General features: G+C 36.7%; 1 protein-coding gene across 3 annotated transcripts in view; it reads left to right on the top strand.

The window, feature by feature from the left end:
* TNFRSF19 (TNF receptor superfamily member 19) overlaps window positions 1–23,650 on the top strand; it is a 58,234-nt gene that overhangs the window by 3,887 nt on the left and 30,697 nt on the right. The window contains exons 1-6 of one of the 3 annotated variants that reach the window (XM_027677882.1): window positions 1,874–1,919; window positions 2,452–2,507; window positions 9,329–9,417; window positions 10,726–10,836; window positions 19,722–19,900; window positions 22,518–22,603. In XM_027677882.1, the coding sequence (XP_027533683.1) occupies window positions 9,352–9,417; window positions 10,726–10,836; window positions 19,722–19,900; window positions 22,518–22,603 (442 nt within the window). In that variant the 5' untranslated portion in view covers window positions 1,874–1,919; window positions 2,452–2,507; window positions 9,329–9,351. Of the gene's footprint in view, window positions 1–1,838; window positions 1,931–2,451; window positions 2,508–9,328; window positions 9,418–10,725; window positions 10,837–19,721; window positions 19,901–22,517; window positions 22,604–23,650 lie in introns of those variants that run through there. The other 2 variants (XM_027677879.1, XM_027677881.1) reach the window with 2 other exon arrangements.

The raw sequence follows: 23,650 nt of genomic DNA, 5'->3' as shown, positions 1-23,650 counted from the left end.
CCAGCCTCCTGCAGAGCTCCTGCTGGCAAGGGTCCTGAAGCAAAAGTCCTCTTTGAAGGCCATTTATAAGATAATTACATGAAAACCCCTGTACATTTGGAGTTGTTTGGGGTTTTTTAATTGAAAATTACTAATTTTGCAGCAATCATTTATCTCTTTCCATACCTTTTGCTGTACTTCAATAAGCACTCCTTTTTTTTATAGAAGTCCTTGTGGCTGGCCATCTTCAAAATTTTACCTGTGAGAAGCTCCAAAAATTCTGTTTATTTGAAAATGCTTTACCGCTAAGATTAGGAATTTGTTCATTCTCTTCAGAACCTAACTCAGTTCCTTCTGTGTCCATACAATTGTCTAGACTGTGAGTGGATCATTAACCTTTTCATTAGAAGTAAAACTAATGATGTGAAATCCCTGCAGTGGCAGTTCTTTCACCAAGATCTCCAAGATTGGTTTCACTAATGTTGGAGCATCTCTAACTTCAGGAAAGTTCCTAATTTGTGTCACAGTAAGTAGAAGTAAAGTACACTCTTTCTAGTGACTGTGAACAATTTGCTGTCCGTGAAGGGCTGCATTTCTCCATTTCTCCATGGACACTCACATTTGGTATCAACACTGTGCTTACAGCTGGGTAACTTGTTACCTGCAGAACGGAAAAATATTTCAGATTCTGAGCTAGCAGGAAAAGAAAGCTACTCAAGTACGTTGGAGAGTTTGTAGGAGTTTATTTGCAATGTGTTGTCAAAAAGCCTCCATCATGCCTTTAGGGTGGGAGAGGTGGAAAGGGCTTCATTGAGTTCAACTCATTCTACATTCACATTCTGAATGGTGGCAAAGGGCCAGTCCATTTAAAACAGCCCAGCAGCCAGGGGCTAAGCAGCCAGTCCTGCTCTGCTCTGCAGTGGTGCAGCCTCACCTTGAATATCGTATGCAGTTTTGGTCTCTGCAACATAAGAAACATATTAAGCCATCGGAGAGCGTCCAAAGGAGGGCAACGAGGATGGTGAAGGGCCTTGAGGGAAAGCTGTATGAGGAGCGGCTGAGGTCACTTGGTGTGTTCAGCCTGGATGCTGAGGGGAGACCTCATTGCAGTTACAACTTCCTCGTGAGGGGAAGAGGAGGGGCAGGCACTGATCTTTTCTCTGTGGTGACCAGTGACAGGACCTAAAGGAATGGCCTGAGGTTGTGTCAGGGGAGGCTTAGGTTGGATATTAGAAAAAAGTTTTTCATCCAGAGGGTGGTTGGGTACTGGAACAGGTTCCCCAGGGAAGCGGTCACAGCATCAAGCCTGACAGAGTTCAAGAAGTGTTTCGATTATGCTCTTGGGCACATGGTATGACTCTTGGGGATGGTCCTGTGCAGGGCCAGGAGTTGGACTCGATGGTCCTTGCAGGTCTCTTCCAACTCGGCATATTCTGTGATTCTGTAATAAGCCTGGACTCCCACTGAAGGAAATCAGCAACACCAGGGCTGCAGCCTCCAAAGCCTCGGCAGCCTCAGCAGCCAGGGGTGCGCGCAGCAAGTCCCTGCTATCCCACTCTCCTGGTGGGGCAGAAAGGGCACCAGCGCCTCATTTATCATTCACCCCGGCTTCGCACTGCCGGTACAAGGCACACGCCCTCGCTTACCAGCACGGACACCCATCCACCGCCATCTCGCCCGCACGACTCCTCCCTCCTTTTTCCTCCTTTTTCTTCCTTTTTTCTCCTTTTTCCCCCTTCCCGCAGCTCTCTCTGCGAGCGCGCGCCTCCTCGCCACGCGGCACGTGGGCTGGGGGCGGGCGATTGGCTGCGCGCGGTCACCTGACCCGGCCCCCGCGGCGGGGGCGGGAGCGGCGCGGCGTTGCCAGGGCGACGGGGGGAGAGCCGGCGCGGAAGGGAGTGGGAAGTGCTCCTCGGCCGGCCGGGGCGGCCAGCGGCCCGCGGCGTGGCAGGTGGGTGCGTAGGAGATCCGCGCGGGCCTGGTCCCCTCCGCCCCGGGGTGGGGCAGCCACGGGGGCAAGCAGCGGCGCGCAGCTTCCTCCGACAGCCCAAGGGGCGTCCCGGCACTGCTGGGCGCCCGCAGCCCCGCCTGGCACCGGCTCGCGCTGCCTTCCCGTGGGCGGCGGGGGAGATGCTGGGAATGAGCTCCCCGGAGAGGGCAGGGTGCGGGGGAGGAGAGGTGCGGGAAGGAGGGTTCCGCGGAGGAGGGTTCCGCGGAAGAGGGTTCTGCTGTGTTCCTGCCGCCCCGGGACGGCTCCTGCTCTCCCGCCGGTCCCTCTGCCCCGCTGGTGGGTACGCGGGCACCGCGCAGTCACAGAGAGCTGGTGGCGCTGGGCTCCGCGGGTCTCGACAGCTCTGGAGTCGCCGTTCCACGCCCCGGAGTGCGGCGAACAAAAAGCCCTTGAAAGCTGTGCTTTCATGTTCACAAGCGCTTCTCGTGTCTGCTGCATAAATGAGCTGCTGTTTGCTTCAAACAATTTTGGAGCTGGAGTTGAAGGAATAGGAGCTACTAACTTTTTCTTGTGGCGGATAAGAGCTTGAAAAGCCCCAATTACGGTTCTGTTTGGTGAAAAGCCTTTGATTGTTTGACTTCCTTTCCTGATGGCTGTCTCCATTAATTTGACCTTGGACTGAAAGCTTTACCTGATGTTCATGAAAAATCTCGATACTTAATACCTATTTACCACCTTTATATTTACCATTACTTTAGATGGATGCTTTTATCAAGTCAACAAAGTGGTCTAGTAACATTTAATGAGTAAGAGGCAAATAGATTCAATCTCTAGGTAGGTTTCTTAACTCCTGTATAATCTCTTTCAAGCACACCTTCACCACGAGATGTAAAACAAGTTAGGTATGTCACCTGGAAGCTTTTTCCCATAGAATAAGAGAGTTGGTTGTTTTTTGGGGTTTTTGGTGTATTGTTTTTTGAACTAGAAGTAAACTTCTTTATTAGTTCAGTAGTAAGATGCTTAAAATACCAGTGAAGGATGCGGTACATTACTTTTTCTCAGTTTCCACAACTTGCAGTTGCAATCCTAGTAGAAGAGAATGCTATGAATGAAAGTAGCTCACGTCTGTGGTTTTTAACATGCTATCCAAAACCGCTAAAGGGTGGATGGATAAATGTAATATATTGGCATTGCACCATTGCAATAGTTACTGTATTGACCAGCCCCAATGCTTTATAATTATTGATTCCTAAAAATTACTGTATCTTGGTATAAATGAAATATGAATGTAATATCAGTGTTCTTATTTTATTACTTATTCACATATCTAAGTACAAAAGTATCTTTACACTGAGGTGTCATCTAGCAAACTAGTGTCTCCTAGAACTCGAAGTGGGTGAGATGCATTAAACAAAAGGAGCAACAGTTTTGTTAATCACAGTTTTGATGTTGAAGCACAGAATTGTTCATTATTTGTAGGAGTAGTCTGATCAGCTTCAGTGAGATTGGGAGTTCTTGTGTGAATCACTGGTTCTGATCCTCTAAAAACTTTGTTTAAGTATAGAAAAAATGTCACCACACTGCAGCTTTGTTACAATATTTCATTCTAATTTCTAATTAACGATAGTCTGGATATGTTGAAGAACATGTATGATAAACTGTTTTGTCACCATTATTCCTATAAAGTCAAGTACTTCAGCTAACATAGCTTGAAGCATATGGTATTCAGAGAAAGCACAAATATTTCTGGCTATGTGTAAATCTCCTTTTTTCTTCTCCCTCAGCACCTAAAATAGATATAAATGTTTTTGATCACCAGTGATGTTTAATCTGCTACCTCTGTCTTTACAAAATTAGAAATAAATTCTTAGCTGCCTAATTTTGTATGATTTCATGTATGGCAGCTTCTGAAAAATACAGATCTATTCAACATGATATTTCATGTGATGAATGAACCTTAGCTGACAGTAAGGGTGTTTTTTGCCCCACATGGGCCTTCTCAGAGCAGTTGGAGCAAATGTGGTCAGACAAGACCTCATTTACTTCACAAAGGGGAAGAGTACAAGGTTTGTGGGTAGGGTGTAAAGGAAAGGTGTTCTAGAACTATGAGACAAAATAAAAATATGTAGTTCTGTAGTGGAAGTTCTTGTCCCTTTCTTGCTCCCTTTCTTTGTCATTGCAGCGGTGTAAGGTGTAAGTACTTTCCCTTCTCTTCTTTTTTGTCTGTGGGGCACTGACTCTGCTAAAGCCACCTGCCACTTCTTGTCATTTTATTGCATGCAGTGGACAGCTGCAGGTGGGAAACAGGGTGGTTAGAAGGGAGCTGAGACCCTATTGTTGCATAGCAGAGACCTCTGTTGGTAAGATAAGATGACTATGTTTTTCATCCCGCTTTCTTATCCAGAACTTGTCAGAGTACTCCTTGCCAGTGTCATAGAGAGCATGAAAAGTGGTTGTCAAGTATGTGTATCAAATCTAATACAGGAAACTTATAAGACCTAGGAAAGTTAAGTGAATTTCAAGTTGGGATGCTTTACCCTTTCTGAAGTTTCCCTTAGAAGATGGATGATGTTAAATTCAAAGTTTCAATTCTTTTATGTGTGAGAAACCTGCTAGTTAGCCATAATTTAATCATACTGCTTTAATTCTTGAGGTGGTGTGTCTTTCATGGTGGAACTTTAATTTTTTTGGAGAGAAAGAAGAAATATTTTTCTGACATGGACTTTGAAATATAATGATGACTACTGCTCAGGCAAGCAAGTAAACATAGCAGTAAATTTTGGAGGAGTGCAGATTCTGGAACCCTGAAAGGCTCGAAGTTCTCACTTCTGCAATGTATTTATTGCATATTCTTAACTTATTGTTTGATATTGCCCTATTGTTTGATATGCAAAGTAGGCCCCACACTACCTTAAAATTATGCAATCACATTTCTTAATGCAAGTTCTCTCTCCTGAGTTCAGTACATTACAAATGATGATTGCTTTTCCCTAGTATTACTAGGGAGCAAGCATATTACTCTTAACCTAATAAGATGTATTTTGAATGATGTACTGACCTCAAAAAACTATGTCCGCAGTTTTCTTTCTTTTAATAAAATTGAAGATAACTGAAGCATTTTAAATATCAGTATCTGGACAAGAATAAATAATCTTTAACCTGTGTTTGCTCACACGTATTTTAGAAGCACAAACTTGTTCTAGATCTTATTGAAAGCATATGAGGTGAATGGCTTGTGTCCAACAGACATCAGTGTAATGCCACTTGATATCATGAGAGAACAAATTTGCCCAATGGCAACATATTTTGAAGTGCTGCAGTGTCTGCTTTTTAAGCAGGACTTCTGACCAAACTGGAGATAGAAACAGGAAACATGGAGCTGGCACAGTTATAGCTCCTTTGGGCCTTGCTTTCAATACAATGAGTTATTAATGTGCCTTAACCATTAATGTGCCTTTGCATTATTTTTATGAAAATGTCGTAATGACAGAAACATTTTTTTGTGCTCTCAACAATGATCATTTCTTGTACACTGGTTTATTTCTTTCTTTTAGGTTATAATCAGTATATAGTCTTAAGTGATTTTTTAGTAGGAATGGTGGCAATGGGCATGATCATGGCATGGTCCAATACCACAGGCTGAAGTTATTTGAACATGTTTTGGTGCTAAACCTACTGAAGTGCACTGATGTTTAAGGTCCATAGACCTGCAAGCTTCTTTTGGAATATTTGTTGATTAAAGAAGATACATCCTAGACCTAAAGCTACAAGATTGCATCAAACTCTTAACGATCAGTCAAAAAATTGAGCTTAATAAAGTGTATAGATAAGTTGAAGTCCATAATAGTCGATGCTAGTTCTAAAACACTTGATTTTGAAAATTTACTCTGGGTTGTGGAACTCCTGATGATTTAAGGTGTTGGATTTGGCAAGAGTGTTATAAAGGCAGCAGATTTTATTTTAAATAGAAAATATTTCACAGGTGCAATAAAATTTCACACCTAAGTCAACAGGATGCTTTACCATGTGTTTTCTGTGTTCTAAAAGTCTTTGAGATACATACTATGACAAGATCATCTTGTAAATATGTGGCAATTCCAAAATTGAAATACAAGCTGTCAGCGTGACCAATAAGATTTTTAATACTGCTCCTGATTCTGTACTACCTTCTGTTAAGGACTTGTTTTTTATTGCAGTTGTGACTGCCGCATATTAAAAACATGAAAGTACATAATTAGCTTAGTTTCAATATTGATTTTAATAAATTGTTTATATACTGATTTTTTTTTTACCAATATTAAATCATCAGGTTATTGCATATTGGAAAAAAGGCATAGGATTAATATGCCTTTATTACACAAAGCTAATATAGTTTTATTGGAAATAACTAATCTGCTCGGAAGTTATTTGGGCTGTTCTTAATTTTCTTTAGTTTTCCATACTTCAGGTAACCTGCTTAGATTTTGCTACAGCTCCATATTTTAGATCATTAGGCTTAGTATAGCTCACCGGTATTGTTTGTATTGACAATTCCATATGAAACTTGGCATAAAAATATACAGTTATTACAATCTTCAATTTCTTTTTGATATGTCACACATCTATTTTCAGAAGCAAAAGAAAATATTGACATTTACAATAAAACATACTTTTAACCTTAGGAAGAATCCTACTTTTGAAATTTTGGTAGTATTTTATAGATGGTCATAATTGCATAAGTACATTAGAACTGTACCATATTTTACATATTTATTACTAAGGAATATAATGACTATAAATTGATATGACTTGGAATAATCACTTGACGTTCAATTCTAAGCAACTCAGTTACATTTATAGCTTTATTTCACTTCATACTTCTGTAAAGTTTTAACTCCTATAGCAATTAACAAAGCATATGAAGTATTTATTTTTTCCACTGCTGCTAAATGAAATCAAGAAGTTAATGTGGATTTTTCTCCCAAATCCCATTAATTTCAGCATGATTCTTTAAATTAAGTTCAATCAGTTTATTTCATTTAGCTTTTAGGCTTTTAGCTTGTCTTCTCCGAATCAAGTGAAGTCAAGTTTGTTTTACAGGACTGCTTTACTGTAATACAGGAAAGAATTGTTTTGTTGTATTACTGTTCTTAGTTTTAACTTTTTCATGACATTACCACTCTTGAATTTCTGTAGCATTTGAAAGGGAATGAATAGCAAAATTGAACATGATCAAGATAAAAACTTTCTTGATACTTTTTTCAAGGTTACTGAGGTGCAAAGTCTCACAATTTGTCTCTTATCTAATCTTTTTCTACTTAGCAGATACTCAGTTACTTTTTGGCCAGTAGATATAATATATGATGTGTGTATTTACCCATTTGGTATCTTTCAAAAAATAGATGAGAAATATTTCTTGCAGCTTCCGAGTTCCCTTAAAAGTATTTTTCCTGCTACTCTGTCCACTGTTTGGACTTTGCTATTACTAGAAATTGTTTTGTTCCTAATATGCCTAATTTTTTTCAGCATTAGCATTGTCAACTTCTCATGACAACCTTGCACACTTAATAACTTTTAAAATTTGTTGACTCTCATTTTTCATTTTTCTACTTGTTCTACAGTACTTTTTAGATGAAATTGTTGTGTTTCGGTCATCCGGAATTAATTCTGAGATTTTCCATTTCATGTTTCTTGCCTTATTTTTTTTCTCAGACTTAAAAAAGCAACCTATGTTGAATACTATATCTGTATTTATTTGTATTACTTGATAGAATGTCTTCTTTTTTTACCCACGATAGCATGCATATAATCTGATAATTGTCATTGGCCTATGGGCCATTACCATCACTAAGTGAGAATAACCATAAAAATGTAAGCTTGGCTTTCCCATAGAGTGCTGTGTGACACATCTCTTTGCCTGTTCTGTTCTTCCTCAGAGACTTTAGCTCTTTTTGCATTTGAAAATACAACTTATCTTAAAAGATATCAATAATGCCACTGAAGTATACTTTCTTCTTATTGATTAGAATTTGTTAACTAGGGTATTCATGCAGTAAAATGTGAAATTGTGTGTTAATTATAGCTTATGCTCATTCTGGTTGTATATATTTGGAAGCATATTATTGCAATAGTTCAATGTTGTAAAGCATTTTGCAGCTGTTCTTAATATTTTTCTGTAGTATTTTCTTTATGTTTTGAGTTTCATCCTTTCATTTGTCAGTCTTTACTCTTAAATTGTAAAAATTTCTTATTTTGTCTTTTAAAACGCCATAATTAAACATCAGTCCTTAGGCTCTAAACTAAGCCAGAAATGTTTTAAACATTAATTTTCACGTCATTATATTATACAACTGTCATATTAGGTATATTAGGATCCAATTCAAATACTCTGTTTTGTAAGGTGGATTTATTAATTCTTTTCTTGTTATTGTTAAATTTCAGAACTAAAATTTACAGTTGCATTTCCAGGTTACTGACAAAACCAAAAAGTAAGAAACTGGACTTTTAACACAAATAATTCAATAACCAAAAGGAAAGTAAGCAGAGAAAAAATGTTCTGTTGTCCAGGCACAATATTCTTAATAATTGTGGGGATGCAGTTTGTTGATGTAATAATCCAGCAAAACATCCCAATCTAGAACTTCCTTTCCATAATTGTTTCAAATAACTCCTTTTTTGGTAATCATTTGTTCATTACCGCTTCTTAAAAAATAATTAAGCAAGGCTTTATGATCCATTTTTTTCTTCTTTTCTGAGATTATGATTAAAATTGTCTGAGACAGGATGTAATTTAGTTATGCTATCTGAAATGTCTTCTATAATAGTGTTTGCTTACCAGATCCTAAACAGTCATTGTAACACATCTTTAGAAATAGTATCCTTTAGGTAGGTTGTAGAAACAGATCTTGTGTATGCCTCCAGTGGCTTGCAGAATGAAGTAAGAAGAGGTTATGTTAGTTACTAGGCAAACCCATTCTGCTGGACATTGCAATACAGAAGGAACATTCTCATGAACAGCTATGTCTTGTGGCATATCTGAAGAAATTTATTTTTGTCTGTTGATCATGTACTTGACTGGGCGTCTAACAAGCAAGAAAGATATGTTAGGGATGTTAGATTTACAAATGTTAATGTTCTCTAATCTAGACTGATAGCAGTCTCTTCTTTTGAGAATTAAAGCTATAGAAACTTTGTGTTTATTGTCTTGCCTTTAAAAGGAATATGATTTTTAAAGCCTATATTTGTTGTTTAGCAGCTTCCAGGGAGCCATCTGAAATATGTTAATGGCATTGACAGTATATATTTTGATGTGCTGAGTGATGTGAAGTGTTATGGACTTGTGACTTCTGCCATTTAAGTTTAAACAATGTAAATATAATTATTTTTTCCTTTTTTTTTCCTTTTTATATTTTTTTCTAGGGAGAAAGGTTTAATTGTAAGAAATGGATGCCAAAGGATTACAAGGAGATGATAAACTGAAGATGCTCGTAATTTTACTAGCATATTTGGTAAGTTAAAAATTAACATTTTTTTCCCTTTGTTGAAAAAAAACTGTTTTGAACTCAGAAATTGTGTCTTTTGTTTTACACATAACTGCTAACACTGAAAGTCTTAAAATGCTTTATGCAGACAATTGCATACACATTTTACTGATTTGAAAGTAAGCTTGGTCAACTGATTTGTGTAATTCCTTGCTCCTTCTCACATGCAATTGTGAAATTTTACCTTGTGAGACTCTTCATGGACAAAGGAGTGGACTAGGACAGAACATAGAGGCCAGTGTAGTGCTGTGAAGGTGGTACTGCTTCACTTCCAGGATGGTAGGAATTTGCAGTGACCACCTCATTTTACAGAATGCTATATACATAATTTATGAGTTTGGAGTATTCAGTTTATCGACAGAATATAGCATAGGACACAACTACATTGTCTACTAAGTGTACTTTACTCTGGCTTGCATAGGCAAGGTAATTAATTCTTCATAGCTACCAGAAAGGCTTTGGTCTTTCTGAAAAGACCAATACGCAAAGTAAGAATTTAGTAGCGGTTGTGGCGAACACTTTCTGTGGTGGATGCCCCTATGTAAATATTTAATTTAAAATTCTATTCAGGGAGCTCACAGGGTTTGCTAATATTCCTGGGTAAAATTCCAGTGACTTTGCATGGCTGATATTACTACTTGTGGTATTTCTTATAACTGTAGCTTCTGACTTAGTCAGATAATTGGATTCTCTCTCATTTGGCCCATTAAATAGAAAGTGATAGTAAAATTTAAAATAAATAGTATTCATACAGGTTTGGGTTTGGTTTTTTTTAAATTTCCAAAAGGTATGAGTGATCTTTTAAAATTTGTCAATACATATGTTTAATGGAATAGGTTTTACCTCATTTATTCAATTGTTGTAGCATCATTAGAAAAATTAAAAATCACAAATAAATGACACAATTAAAGAGGATGTGATGTAGCTCACTGTCATGAAAATTGCTTTAGTAAATGGTCATGTGCATTTTTCTTAAAGTGAAGGTGAGAAACTTAACCCATGTTCAAACAATAAAGTATTTTAACATTCCACAGGTGCCAAATATCAAGTGAGTCTTCTGAAAACTGTAAAATTCTTGCAAGTCACTGAGTACTGAGACCCTTTAATTTTCAGGCCACTTAGTCATATTTGGAGTTAGATAATTAATTTTCATGGCCATATTTAAAGTTTTTGATAATGCAGAGACTTATTTTTAAGATCAAAACATGAATTTACTTCTCAGATTTAATACATTTTGATGATTTTACCTTTTTGGGTTTTGGTGGTTTTTTTTAGCTAAGTAGGGTAATTTGTGAGACTGGAGACTGCAGAGAGCAAGAATTTAGGGACCAGACTGGAAACTGTATCCTCTGCAAACAGTGTGGGCCTGGAATGGAACTCTCAAAGGTAAGGAAATCATGCTTTCTGCAATTTACTTTGTTTCTGATAAGTGTGTTTATGTATGTGGTTTAAAATAGTGGAGATCTGTACTTATGTGGAAATACTTTATTATTACTGTTTTGGCATTTGAGCCTTTTACAGTTTTTCAAGAACTGTGTTGTCTGGTTCTCTTTATATAAAATGCTCAGTTCAGAAAATGGTGATGCCATTAATAAAGTAGACAGTACCATGGGCTCTCAAATTATTTTTTCAAGGGTGAGTTAGTGCTACAAAGGGGAAAAAGTCTACAACAAGTTAAGACTGAATAACCTCACTGTGTAGAGAAGAATATGAAAACCAAATTTCAAACTAGTGATTGGTACAGACTACTGAAATGGGGAGGGGGGGCTTAATTTTTGCAATGCTGGCATTCACAATTGGTTTTGGATTTTAGGTGACAATGTTTAAATATTTTCTATATGACAGCTTGTCTTAACAGAATGATTTATAATAAAAATGAGGTCAAAAGTACATAAATACAGGGTAAGATTCAAGTGAGAGCTGACATATTTCCTTAGAAGAGGTCAGAGATAGGTGATTGTTCTGTTTTTACTAGGTCAGTGGTTAGAGCACTTTGGGAAGCTAGAGTCAAGTCATGCTCAATTTCTGTGTTGTACAAATTACTAAAAATTGCTATAAACCTAATTCCTGTCTGTATTGCACGTAAAGAAATTTGAGGCCAGAAAAATACATGATAATATTTAGAAAGCACATAAGAAGTCCTTGTTAATGTCATGGAGAAGGAAGTATTATTATTTTGAGTTTTATGTAATTGTTTTTTGCTTTTATAACAACTCCATCTCTTCCAAAAGAAAATCCCCATAAAAGTTTTGGAGTTACCAGGTTTTTTAGGAGAGCAAAAATGAATCAATGGAGATGAATGCTGACTGAGGTTATGGTTCACTTTGCAAAATTTTCAGCAAAATTTCAAGTCTGTGTGCAAGTCATGAGAGGGATCTTAGTTGTTTTCAACGCAGAGGAAGTAGATGCTGTGTATGAACAAGGATGGAGAACAATGAAGGAAGACATAGCTGAAAGGAGGAGGCAGGGATATGTTGGGATTCACTAACTCAATTACTGGAGGTGAAAGAGACAACAGAATAAGTTATGTGTCTGGGGAGATTAGGTGTTTTGGGGGAGCAGGTGTGTCGTGCTAGAGGTGTGAAGATGGTCAGGCAAAAGAGTGCAGGGTGATATCATGAAGGGTGAGCAATCCTGTCAAGACTCATGCATAAGCATAAGAATCTTTCATCAGTGTCCAGCCACTAAACTACATCTTGTCCATCTCTTGAGTGTAAAGCTGTGACTAAGACATAACTGTACAGTCGGATCCACAATTGATAGGTGGGGCCATAAAGCACATACCCTTTGCATATAGAAGGGCAAACTCTGTATTGTACTTCTACTAATAGTGTAGAAAGGATGTTAGAGGTGGAATTTAGGGTGTTTAGGGGAATTTAAAATGTTTTGTAAATTTAATGTGAGCCATTACTAAGTCTAGCGTGTATTTGTGTTCAAACTACAGCTAGCTTTCAGTTTATGGCTTTGTATTTCTTCCTATATTCAGCTCTGAAAAAAAGCACAAGTATTGGTTTTGTGTATAGTTTGAAGGGATTTACTGAAATTGAGTGGCACATTTTCCCTATCTCTCCACCCCCTGTGGCGAGTGTTCAGTGCATTAACAGAATACTTAGTTTCGCACTTTAGTGAGAATTGCTTTTTATGTCAGGCGGTATTAGTTAAGGTTTAGTCATGCAAGCAGTGCTGTTGAAGCAGAGATTTGAACATGACTTACAACATAGATGAGGTTTTGTTTGGATGTTTTGGTTTTTTCAGATTGTCTTTAAATTTGTGAACTCAAAGGTTCTGGGAGGTGTTTTAATTTATAAAGGCACTTGTAAATATGGCACTTTATAACAGTGGGCCAGTACTATGTCCATTGATGAAGCTTACTTAACTAACTGGCAAATAAAAAACAAAAGCATAAAAACTAATACCTTCAGTAATTATTCCCAATTTAATAAAGGAACGCTAAACTAAAACAGGGAGGTTGCAGTTTGCAGTAGTACACTATTCAAGTTATGTTTTTACTTCAGCTGTTAGTCCTGATTCTGAGGACTTAAAATATGAATGCTTTATCAATTTTACTGTGTAGGCAATTACTTCTCCCAGACATTATTAGACTTCCAAAAATACTTTTTCTACTACACTAGAACTGAAATAAGTAAAGAGATTTTGCTCAAACCTAAATATGAATGGAAGCATAATTTCCTTTATAAAGAGAGATACAATTTTCTGTGAATCATAGCGAAGGATGTGATGCTGTGGCTGTTACTGAAATGTGTTTGAAAGGAGTCTTGCAGAGCTACAGCTTGAAGCAACAAGTATGTTAAGTTAAAGGTCAGAATGTAAGGGGAAAAGGGATTTAATATTATACTTGAAGTAATTTGCAGCACAAGAGGAGTTTTGTTTGCTTGGGTTTTTTACATATGAGAAAGCAATGATGTAATCATGCTGTAGTTTAATAACAGCTTCTTAATACTGTGTAATGTGTCTGTTTTCCTGTCAAATATTTAGTGCTCATGGATAAAACCAGATATACTGCTGGATATGTGAGCATGATTGTATGTCTAAGTATATAGTGATGTTAGCGGTAGGTTTTTTTGGTTCAGTTCCCCCTGAATGTTTTAAGCAATTGACAGACAAGTTTCTCTTTTGTTTGTAACAAAACATCTCAGCCTATATTGTTGAATGTAAAAGGCCAGCTATTGGGTCATGTAGCAGTGGACCATGTGAACCATTGATGTAAACATATGTCCTTAATTCCTTCCCTTGAAACTCAGTTCTGGTAGAACTTCTCCTGCTCGTTAAATTGAAGCAGACAGGTCCAATGTCAAGGACTCAACTGCAGAACCCTCACTTTGCTCTTGTTTATGAGAAACTACTTCATCTTAGTTATAATTTAAATATGTAGATTTTTTTCTTGTTATAAGTAGCTACACAAAAATATAAGACAAAATACCACCTGTACAGAGTGGATTTATGTATTTGTGTGTATATATACTTTTTTTTTACAACTTCAGTAATACATATATGACCTTTGTTGCTATACTATGTGAACATTTCATACCTCTGTAAGTTGGGGAAATGCTGTTGCCTTTTCTCAATTTATACATGAGACGCACATAAATCAACTTGCCCATGGAAATGCAGGAATTTTTTGGTGGAACAGAGTAGACAGAGGCCATAGAATGGAACAACAGGACAGAAGCTCTCTCTTCACGAGGCACCACATGGACAAGACAAGAGGCAATGAGTGCAAGTTGTACCAGGAGGCAGGTTTTATTTCTATATTAGAATGAACTTTTTTACAAAGAGAAAAAATTCACTGCGACAACCTCCCCAGGAACATAGTAGAATGCCCATCACTGAAAGTTTTTAGGATGCTATTGGACAGGGTGCAAGATCATCTCAGTTCAGGTCCCTGACCCAAGAAACTGTGAAACAGGTGTTCTTTCAATGTTCCCACTCACTTGGCTGTTCTGTGATTCTATGACGAGTGTTTAATATTAGTTGCAAACCAATGCTCAACCAATTCAATTGACTTTCCTGTCTGTAAAAGAGAAGCAATTCCAGACACCCTTGATAGCATGAAACAAAAGTAAACCAAACCACCAAAAATCCAGCCTTATTTCATGTAACTAGTTCTGAATCTAGACTATCCTTTTCAGCTTTTGCTGTCACAGTTTAGTGGGGCTCTCCTTTTCAAAAATGTTTTTATAGTAACTTTTTCTTCCTTGAAATAAGAAAAAATAGTACACCCTCAACTTTTCCTTTCTGATTCCCTATCAGCTGTTCTAACAACAACACTGCAGATGTTGCATTAGCTTAGAAATAAAATCCACTGATCACTTAGGTTGATTGTATTTTTTATAAAGTACTTTTAACACATTGCCATCAGAAGAAAACCAGCTTTGTTAGTGTATCAACAATTTAGAATTGATGGGGAAGGGAGTGAAAGCTACTTCTCATGTTTGTTTGCTTTTATTTGTTCATTTAAAAAAAGAAAAATCTCTCTATAACCTTTTCTTCTCATAAACATCTGTCCTTGGTAATCTTTGCAAAACCTTTGAACCACTGAAGTAGCTTGCTTTTGACTGTGTGGGGTTTTTGTTACGAGTTGTTTTTTGTTTGGCTTTTTTGGGGTTTTGTTGTTGTTTTGTTGTTGTTGTTAAGCAGTACTTTTTTTCTGGGGTGGGAGACTAAAATGATTGTATTGATTCGAAAGGAAGTGTTTGCTTCATGTGGCTCACCATTATTTCATTTATCATTCATTTAATAGGAAGCAAAGCATCATGTAGTCAAGCGAGTGATTTAATATCTTTCATTCTTTAAGTGGCTTCAATTTGCCAGTGCATGAATAGTGATTGGTGTGGCTTGGTAGCAAGAGCCTTTTGTCCTGTCTTGTATGTGTTTTTGAATTAAATCAAACTTTGTATATGATTCAAATTTATACAAATCACAGTTAATGCAGAAAAAAGAAACTGGGATCGTTTGGATTTCAGCCTTTTTCTTGAAAATGTTGAAGTATGGAAATGAGAGTCCTTTGGGTCCTTTCATTTGCTTTTCTTAAAAAAAAGTTGGGTAACTCTATGGCTTCCATGTCTTTTTAAAATTTATATGTATGTATATATTTGTACATATGTAAAAGCAATCCATATATCAGCTTTGTCAAGCTTACATTGCAACTCAGAATTTATATTGACAATATATGACAAGGAAGGAAGAAAAAGCAAGAGGGAGAGTGCTTTAAGCCAGCATTGCCACCACATAAGTCATGATAAATATTGTCACCAAGAGACCACTGCTGTAGAGAGCCAGTGGGACAGAGGCAGCTTGATGGCTGCTAAGGCAGGGCTATGTATCACAGGTTGCTTCCTTGTACCAGGTATATGATGAAGAAAGAGGAGACCTGCATGTTGTCTCAGAAAAAGGAATTGTGAATTAAACAGGCAGGTACTGTTGGAAACTACTCCTGAATGTAACAATCCTCATGCACCTCTGTAACATGAGCAGTGGTATGCCATGATTGACATGTTGTCCCAGTGGAGTTACCGAGAGCAGCTGCAACCATGTTTAGCAGTCACTCTTTTAACAAGCAGCAAGAGAGCTGCTTTTGAGGAAGCCCTGCCATATCTCAGCTCAGGAGAGGCTAACGCATGTTAGCATGTTAGGAAGTCCCATAGAAACTCAATGAGCTTCCTGTAGGCATGTTGAATCTTACTCACTAAAAATGAAACTTTTCTGACCCTAACCTTGCAGTTTGCCACAGCAGCTAAGTCTGACATGTATGCAGCACGCTGTTGCAGCCTGTCCTGCTCAGAGACCTCTGCAGATAGATACAGCTTATTATTGGATTCTAGATGAGGTTGATCCACAGCCTGTGGTACTTCAGGAAGCTAAAATCCCATGCTATTTAACAAGGCCATGTACTCAAAGGTATTAGTAAAGACTTCATTTCCCAGCACCAGTGTAGTGCTGCAACCTGTTACATGACCTGACATCAGTTAGAAGTGTCTTAATGCCTGGAAGACTTTTTCTTGAATACCCAAATATTCTTCTAGTCATCATGGCCTAAGTAGAACTTTCTGTGCTCAGTTGTCTAAGGACTTACGTAGGTTGTGGATAATCAGTGAAACTAGAAACAAATTCTAAAATGTGCTTGCAGATTATGATCTTAATGGTGCCCGAAAGCATTTTTTTAATGAAATATGAGGTTATTTTAATTGAAAGAATGTTTAAAATCTAATTTACTGTTCATTTACTTTCTCTGTTGGATTCAACTTGTAGGGGAAAACCATACCACTTAACTCCATTACCTTTTGTAGTCTGCTATACTTTTAGTTGTTCTGTCTGAATGAGTGTTTGGATAGTATCTACTGAAAGAAAATTTTAACAGTGCCATGGTAGTACTTTGAGGTGTCTGTATTATTCTATGCTTTCAGTATTTTTAGCTTGAAACTAAATTATGCATTTAGTTAACTACCTTGCTACAGATTCCTAGGTGTTCTTGACCAGTCACCCCACTTGATACTTGAAGTATGTTTCTGAGAAAAAATGTTCTGGAGATACATATGTTAAAGGTAATGAGATGTCACAGTACTCTGATAGTGAAAGCTCTATAGGTATTGAGAAAATAGAGATGCATTTGAATTTTGAAGATTTTTTTTTTTTTAATTAATTTTAATGGCAGTTGTCTAAATTAGTGTTTCACATCTCATGGCTTGTGCTATGTGTCATTTGAGAGAGAAATTTTTTGTTAATGTTACCTGGTACCATGGAAAAGTGAAAGTGGAAAGGGGAGAGCGTGCTAAGTGTTCTTCACAGAAAGCTTCACAATATGAAGAACAAAGACAGCATATATTTATGTGCTCTTTTTTTCTGGCACAAAAATAAAAAATGTTATTTTGAAATCTAGCTAATTGATGTTACAGGTTTTATTTCTCTTTTCTGCAGTCCTGAGGTGAACTGCCACAGGAGATGAGCTCTCTTGTAAAAATATGAGTGGGAGGATAGAAGGGATGAGGGGAGTTGGGAACTATTCAGATCTCATCAGCCATATAACTTGACCGCTTTGTAAATAGAGCACTGAAAAAAATGGTGCACATCAGTTTTGCACATGTACTGATAAAAGATGAACAGTCAATTGTTTGTATCTTTGCTGGACTACTAAATTATAAAGTCCAAGATTTCAAAGAGTTTGAATCCATCATCTAAATCATATCCTTCAGTTTGGGGAATGTGGTTAATTATGAATACAGATCTGTTTGAAGTTCTGCCTGGTTTACAAGCTTAAATATTTATTTGCACCTGCCAGGCAGTTAACTACCTCAAATATTATGTGAACATAAAAAGCACATACATAAGTTTTAGTTGTTATGGATTGTATCTGAAGAATTCTTGGCAAGGACTTGGAAGCCGTCTTTGAAAAGACTGGGGATTGTAAATTCGTTGGGCAGAAGATTTCTTTATATTTCATCCACCATTTTTATAGTTTTTAAGTAAACCATTCCATGATATAAAGGACCACTAAGATGTGTCCATACATCCAGCTATAGCAAAGCAGATCTGATCTAGAAACAATTTACTCAAGCTTTGGTAGTTTGGGCCAGAGAGTGAAGGAATTTAATTCTAACTTTTATTTCCTGCTTGGTTTTGATCAGAAGCTTCAAAGGTAGTCCAGAAAGGAAAACTTATAATTAAGTTAATTTAAGCCTTATATTTGAAAGTTTGCTAGGAACTTGGGAGGGACTGATTCCAAGTGATTTATCAAAAGATCTGAATATACATCGTTTGACTGAGTAATAAACTACATTTCAGCTAAAGAAAGCAAACCAAAAATTAAAACTTGTTGTGTTTCTAGGTCTAGAGACAGAGGAGGAAGACTATTTTTAGTGTCCATTTGTAGTTGCTTTCATAGAATTATTTATTTTCTGTGTACTTGAGGACTTGTTCTTCAGAGGAGAGTCAAGTTATTCTTAACATAAAAGAAAATAGAAAATTCTTAGATGTCCAGTAAAATACATCTGAAGTTGTGTATTGCTACTTGATCATTTCAGTGTAGAAGCACTATAAAATACATATTGGTCAACTCCATCACAGAGCTTGTCCTATAGATGCTTTCTCAATGCAAAACCTTGGAGAATCTTGTGTGTTTCTAAGTTTCAAAGCTTTTTTACTGCAGCAGATTGGGTTAGGTCAGTGACTTAGGGAAAAGTTGTTTATATGTATGAAACACGCATATGTTGTGGTGGAAACTTGTGGAAACCTTCTCTTAAGTTGCTCAAGTTGAAGATTACCTGCAGTTTCCCCACTAGGAAAATTCCCTATTCTTCCACTGAAACCACATACTGAAGAACAAGGTCCCCACGTTGTGCCTTTCCCACCTACTCCCTCCCCAGTAAGTCCTTTCCAGCAATTTGTTGCATTCCTCTTGCTGTTTTTCAGTGTGACACTAATGCGTCAAATCTTAACTCCAAAATACTGAAAAAAATTATTTTGATATTTGGATGATAAAAACTATTACATATTGTTGAGTGAAGTGTTTTTCTTTGCAGCTTGTCAGTGGTATTAGGTGTTCTTTTACAAATGAATGGAAATAATTTCTTTAAACAGCTAAATCTGGAATAAATAACCAACCATAACAATATTCCTTATGTAGTAAAATGTCATGCAGATCAGCAGAGCTGTTGAACTTTTCCAACAGTTTAAGAACTGTTAGGACTGGAGCAGATCGAGTTTCTGAAATTCTTAGTGGCTAAGCAACGTTTCATGCCTAGTAGATGGTCGTTAACTAGCTCTGGTTTATTTGGTAACAGAAATTCTAAGCCTTTGAAGAACAGTGCACTCTCTTTGGCAATTAACTTTGTTCACCTTAGCTATGAACCTTAATATCAAAGTGCTTCTTTGCTGTTTTTGTAACTAAGTGCCTTTATATTTCACTTGTCCCAGTTTCTGCACTTTCACATGACTGACCTAATTAAAAAACAGACAGCTCAATAATTCTACCATAAGCTAGTAATAATGAAACTGTGGGAGTCCTTGAAGCCCTTTATCATTCAAATACACAGTGGTTTCATGAATAAAGTGGATGACTAAGTATTACTTATAGAAGTAAGGGAGATTATTAGCAGTCGAAAACACATTTGAACTTGCTGAAAGGATGGCTTTTGTCTCAAGAGAGACCTACTCTCAGCAATAATTACGCTAGGTCTTCATTTTATCCCAGCATTTTCTTCTTGTTCAGGCTTTCTGTGACTGAATAGCTTGCTATTGCTTGTTAATCCCTACAGGAATGCGGCTTTGGATATGGGGAGGATGCACAGTGCATGACATGCAGGCCAAACAGATTCAAGGAAGACTGGGGCTTTCAGAAGTGCAAGCCTTGTCTGGATTGTGCATTAGTTAACCGGTTTCAGAAGGCCAACTGTTCTGCCACCAGCAATGCACTATGTGGAGAGTGTTTACCAGGGTAAGCCCATTTCTGAAGATGAGACTTGAACAAATTCAAAAGTAATTTGCATTAAAATTGCTTGTTCATGTTTTCCAGATAAATTATTGTATTCTTTGTGTATGTGTGAAGGTCCTAGGTTCTAATCTTGGCCTTGTCAACAATTTACTGTATTATCTGAGCACTTAATTTCAGAATTGCAGTCTTAATTATCTCATCCATAAAAATGGTTGGATAATTACCTACTCGGTCTATGAGAGTATCGTCTATACAGCATCCGAGCAAAATACATCAAAACATTGTGTTACTGGTGTCTTAATTCATTGTTATAAAGAATTAAATATTTTAAACATACACAATTACTTTCTTGAAAACTGATCACATTATTTACTTGGGTTTTTTCCCCTCCTTAGGTCAATGCTCGATAATTCTCATGCACAAATGTTCTTAGGTCAAAAGCAGTGGCTGTGGTTTATGTGCCTGAATTTACTTCACCATGTTGATAAATTCGTAGAGCATGATCCTGGCTGAATTTGTTGTCCAGTAATCCCAGATCTCTGTTGCTAATCTTCTGTGTTTGTGGTGTTAAATTTCAAGATCTCTAAAAGACTATTCTTTACGTTGTGGCCAAGTTCTGGTATTACAAAGACCTGCATTAAATTTGTAAAAAGGCATTTCTGATGCTTTTGTGAACTATTGACTGGTCATTTAATTGATGGGAGTAGTTTATGAGAACTGATTTGCAATAACAGCCTTTGTAATTTCAGGGTATATATTTCAGACATGCTTAAAAGGTCATATATTTGTTTCATGTATATATCTCAGCTGTTTTATTTAATTATTTATTAAATACTAGCTATCAAATACCTGAACAGTGTTGAAACTCCTTCTGTTATTCTTTCTTAAGCCAGAAATGAGGTCTTTTCGTTTAAAAACACTTAGTAATGCTTTGGTAACTAATGTTAGTTTAAGTCACTGTATAAGAAGGTGCAGCCCCAGGCATTAGATGTTACTCACAACCACTTTTGATACTACTTGCAGCCACATGATGAATTGATTTATGCTTTTATTGCATATTAATATACATATATGGTAGGGCTTACTTGGCTGTCAGCAGGGAGAAGATTTTCTTCTTTTGTAAACAGTGTAAGATAAATTTTGGAAGATGAGAAAGGAACAAATAAAAGCCACAGTAAAACATAATTAAGGACAAACCTAAACTGCAGGACCTGGGAATGCTTCTCAATATTCTGGTCTAGAATGCATTCTAGATATGTGTGTTGAATGTGTATTAAAATGAGAGCTGTTTCCACAATCTGCATTTACTGGCAGCAAAGTTGGAAACATGAGGAGGGAGAGAGTCATTCATGGCAAGGGTAGTCACAGGTCATTTAGTCTGGACATTTTGGGTAACAGAAGTGTAGAACACACTGCCACTCATACTTGTGAGTGGCATACTTCAGTTTAAATGCTGCCTAAGTGAATGGAAGATAGATCTAGCCAAACTAAATGGTGTAGCTAATGTTCTACTTATCAGCAATCATATTTATTTCTGTTTTGCATGGGTTTCCGACATGCCATTCCCTATTGTTCACTTTCAAAACACTACAGTGAGCATGTCAGCTAAAACCAAATATTAACACATTTCATTCAGAGTAAATGATCACAGAGGCCCCTTCAGTCTTGCAGCCTATGGATCTGTTTCTGTTCACATTGTTAAAGCATGGGTTTCTTGAGCAGTTGGAAAGCTGTTTGCTTTAGCTGATACAGACTTCATACTTTAATGGCATTTGCAGTGTTAGTAATATAACATCACTAGAGTTAGAGTTAGTACCTTTTCTTTAATGTGCCACTACCACTACAGAAACACTTAATTTATGTACTTATCTTGAACAGGCCACGGCTGCTGATTCTACCTTAGTACTAGTGACTGGTTGAAAGACAGACAGACCTACTCTAGATAAGTTCTTTAGAGGATGTCATACATACCGATTTGAAATATCACACTCTTAAGTTTTGGGGTTTTATTTGCTGCTACTCTTGTTCCCTGCTTTAGGAGTGTAGGGTTTTGCCAATCACTGTAGTCAGTAAGCTCTTCAAACATAAACTCAGTAATAAAGTTCTTGAAGGGTCTTTAGAATAAAATGTCACTGACATCTGGTCCATTATATATTGCTAATGGTGATAATTACCTTATAATAGCTTGTTTATTTTTGGAGAATTATATAGATTAAACAGTTCCCTTTTATTTTTTAGATGTGTAAGTAAGCTTTCATAAGGTAAGTTTCTTCATACATGTCATGTATGTTGTGGTCTATGTGGAAAACGGGATATTGATTTCTGTCTGAAATCTCCAGAGTTGTTTATTTCTTCTGTAAACATAAGATTATAGTTACTATGCATTTGGACTAACAGAGTTAGATTTTTCCTGAGTTTACTTTAGATCTGCTATTACACTATTAATTAATATCTACTGTATTTTGTTTACTTTTATTTTCTTCTATTTCCTAATAATTTGCACAGATTGACAAAATTTGCAAGTATAGAAGATTTTGTTAAAACACCTGATTAATTTTGTGGGGAAAAAAAAACTGGTTTTGATTAACTGGGGGGTTTTTTTTGTTCTTTTGTCTTCTAGATTTTATAGGAAGACTAAGCTTGGAGGCTTTCAAGACATGGAGTGTGTTCCTTGTGGTGATCCTCCTCCTCCCTATGAGCCTCACTGTGAGTGATGGTTTTGCTTTAGAGTGTTTTCTCTTTTAACTTCAAAGCCTGGGAAAGAAAATGACAGTCACAGTTATGAATTCTTTTAAAAATTCATTTTTTTGTTAGGAAATGATTTTGTTAAAACGTTTCAACAGATCCAATACTATCTTTGAGAAGTTCCCTGAAATGACCAATTACTTGTGGAATAAACATTTTTGTCATACCCCATGTTCAGGGAGTCTTGACTCCACTTCTGATGTTGTCATATTAATTTTTTCATTTCTGTTTTAATGCCAAAAGAAAGGCAATTGTCCTGGACCCTCTGCCTACTATCAAGTAGGCCTCAACAACTATGAGTCCTTTCCTGAACACCCCAGAAGGGTAATTTGTTGGTATCTTTAAAAATAACCTTTCTACTAAGGTTACAATGACAGAGAACAATATAGATAAATATCTTTATACTGCTATATACCTGAAGAAGTAATTGGCTTCTCTACTTGTTTTTTGCCAATGAGAGAATTAGAATCTCTTCAAAGGTGAGAATCTCTTTATTCTGCAACAGCAGCCTTGTTGCTACTTCTCCTAAGACTGTTGATGGTCTACATCCCATCAAGTGTATAATTCAATGAAAAGAGTAACTTGTACTTTTCGCATTTATTGCTATCTACTTTAAAATATGAAAAATAAATATGATTCAGCATAATCATGTGGAAAACTTTGGCTTTACTTGTTTATTTCTGAGAATTTATGTTTTAGGAGTTTCTTCCCCTATTTCAAACAGAAACAGTTGTTTATAGAAAGAATAAATTGTCATGTCCTTAAATACTTCATGCTACTTTAAAAAAGACACACTGTTTCTTATAAATATATTATTTTTTTTAAAATTGTGCAAAATTAAAATTGAACCAAGAATATAGAACTGTGCATTAAAATCATATTTTCAATGGTTTTATATTGTATTAACTTCAATGAAATAAGGATTCTTCAGCATTTCATATATTGCTTAGTCTTTTTCGAATGAGCCAAATTTTCTTCTTTTGCTTCCATTCTAGTTTTAGTGCCTTT

Source organism: Neopelma chrysocephalum, unplaced genomic scaffold (genome assembly GCF_003984885.1).
Source record: "Neopelma chrysocephalum unplaced genomic scaffold, ASM398488v2 Primary Assembly neopelma1_43, whole genome shotgun sequence".
Classification (NCBI taxonomy): domain Eukaryota; kingdom Metazoa; phylum Chordata; class Aves; order Passeriformes; family Pipridae; genus Neopelma; species Neopelma chrysocephalum.
This window is presented reverse-complemented; position numbering and strand designations above follow the sequence as displayed.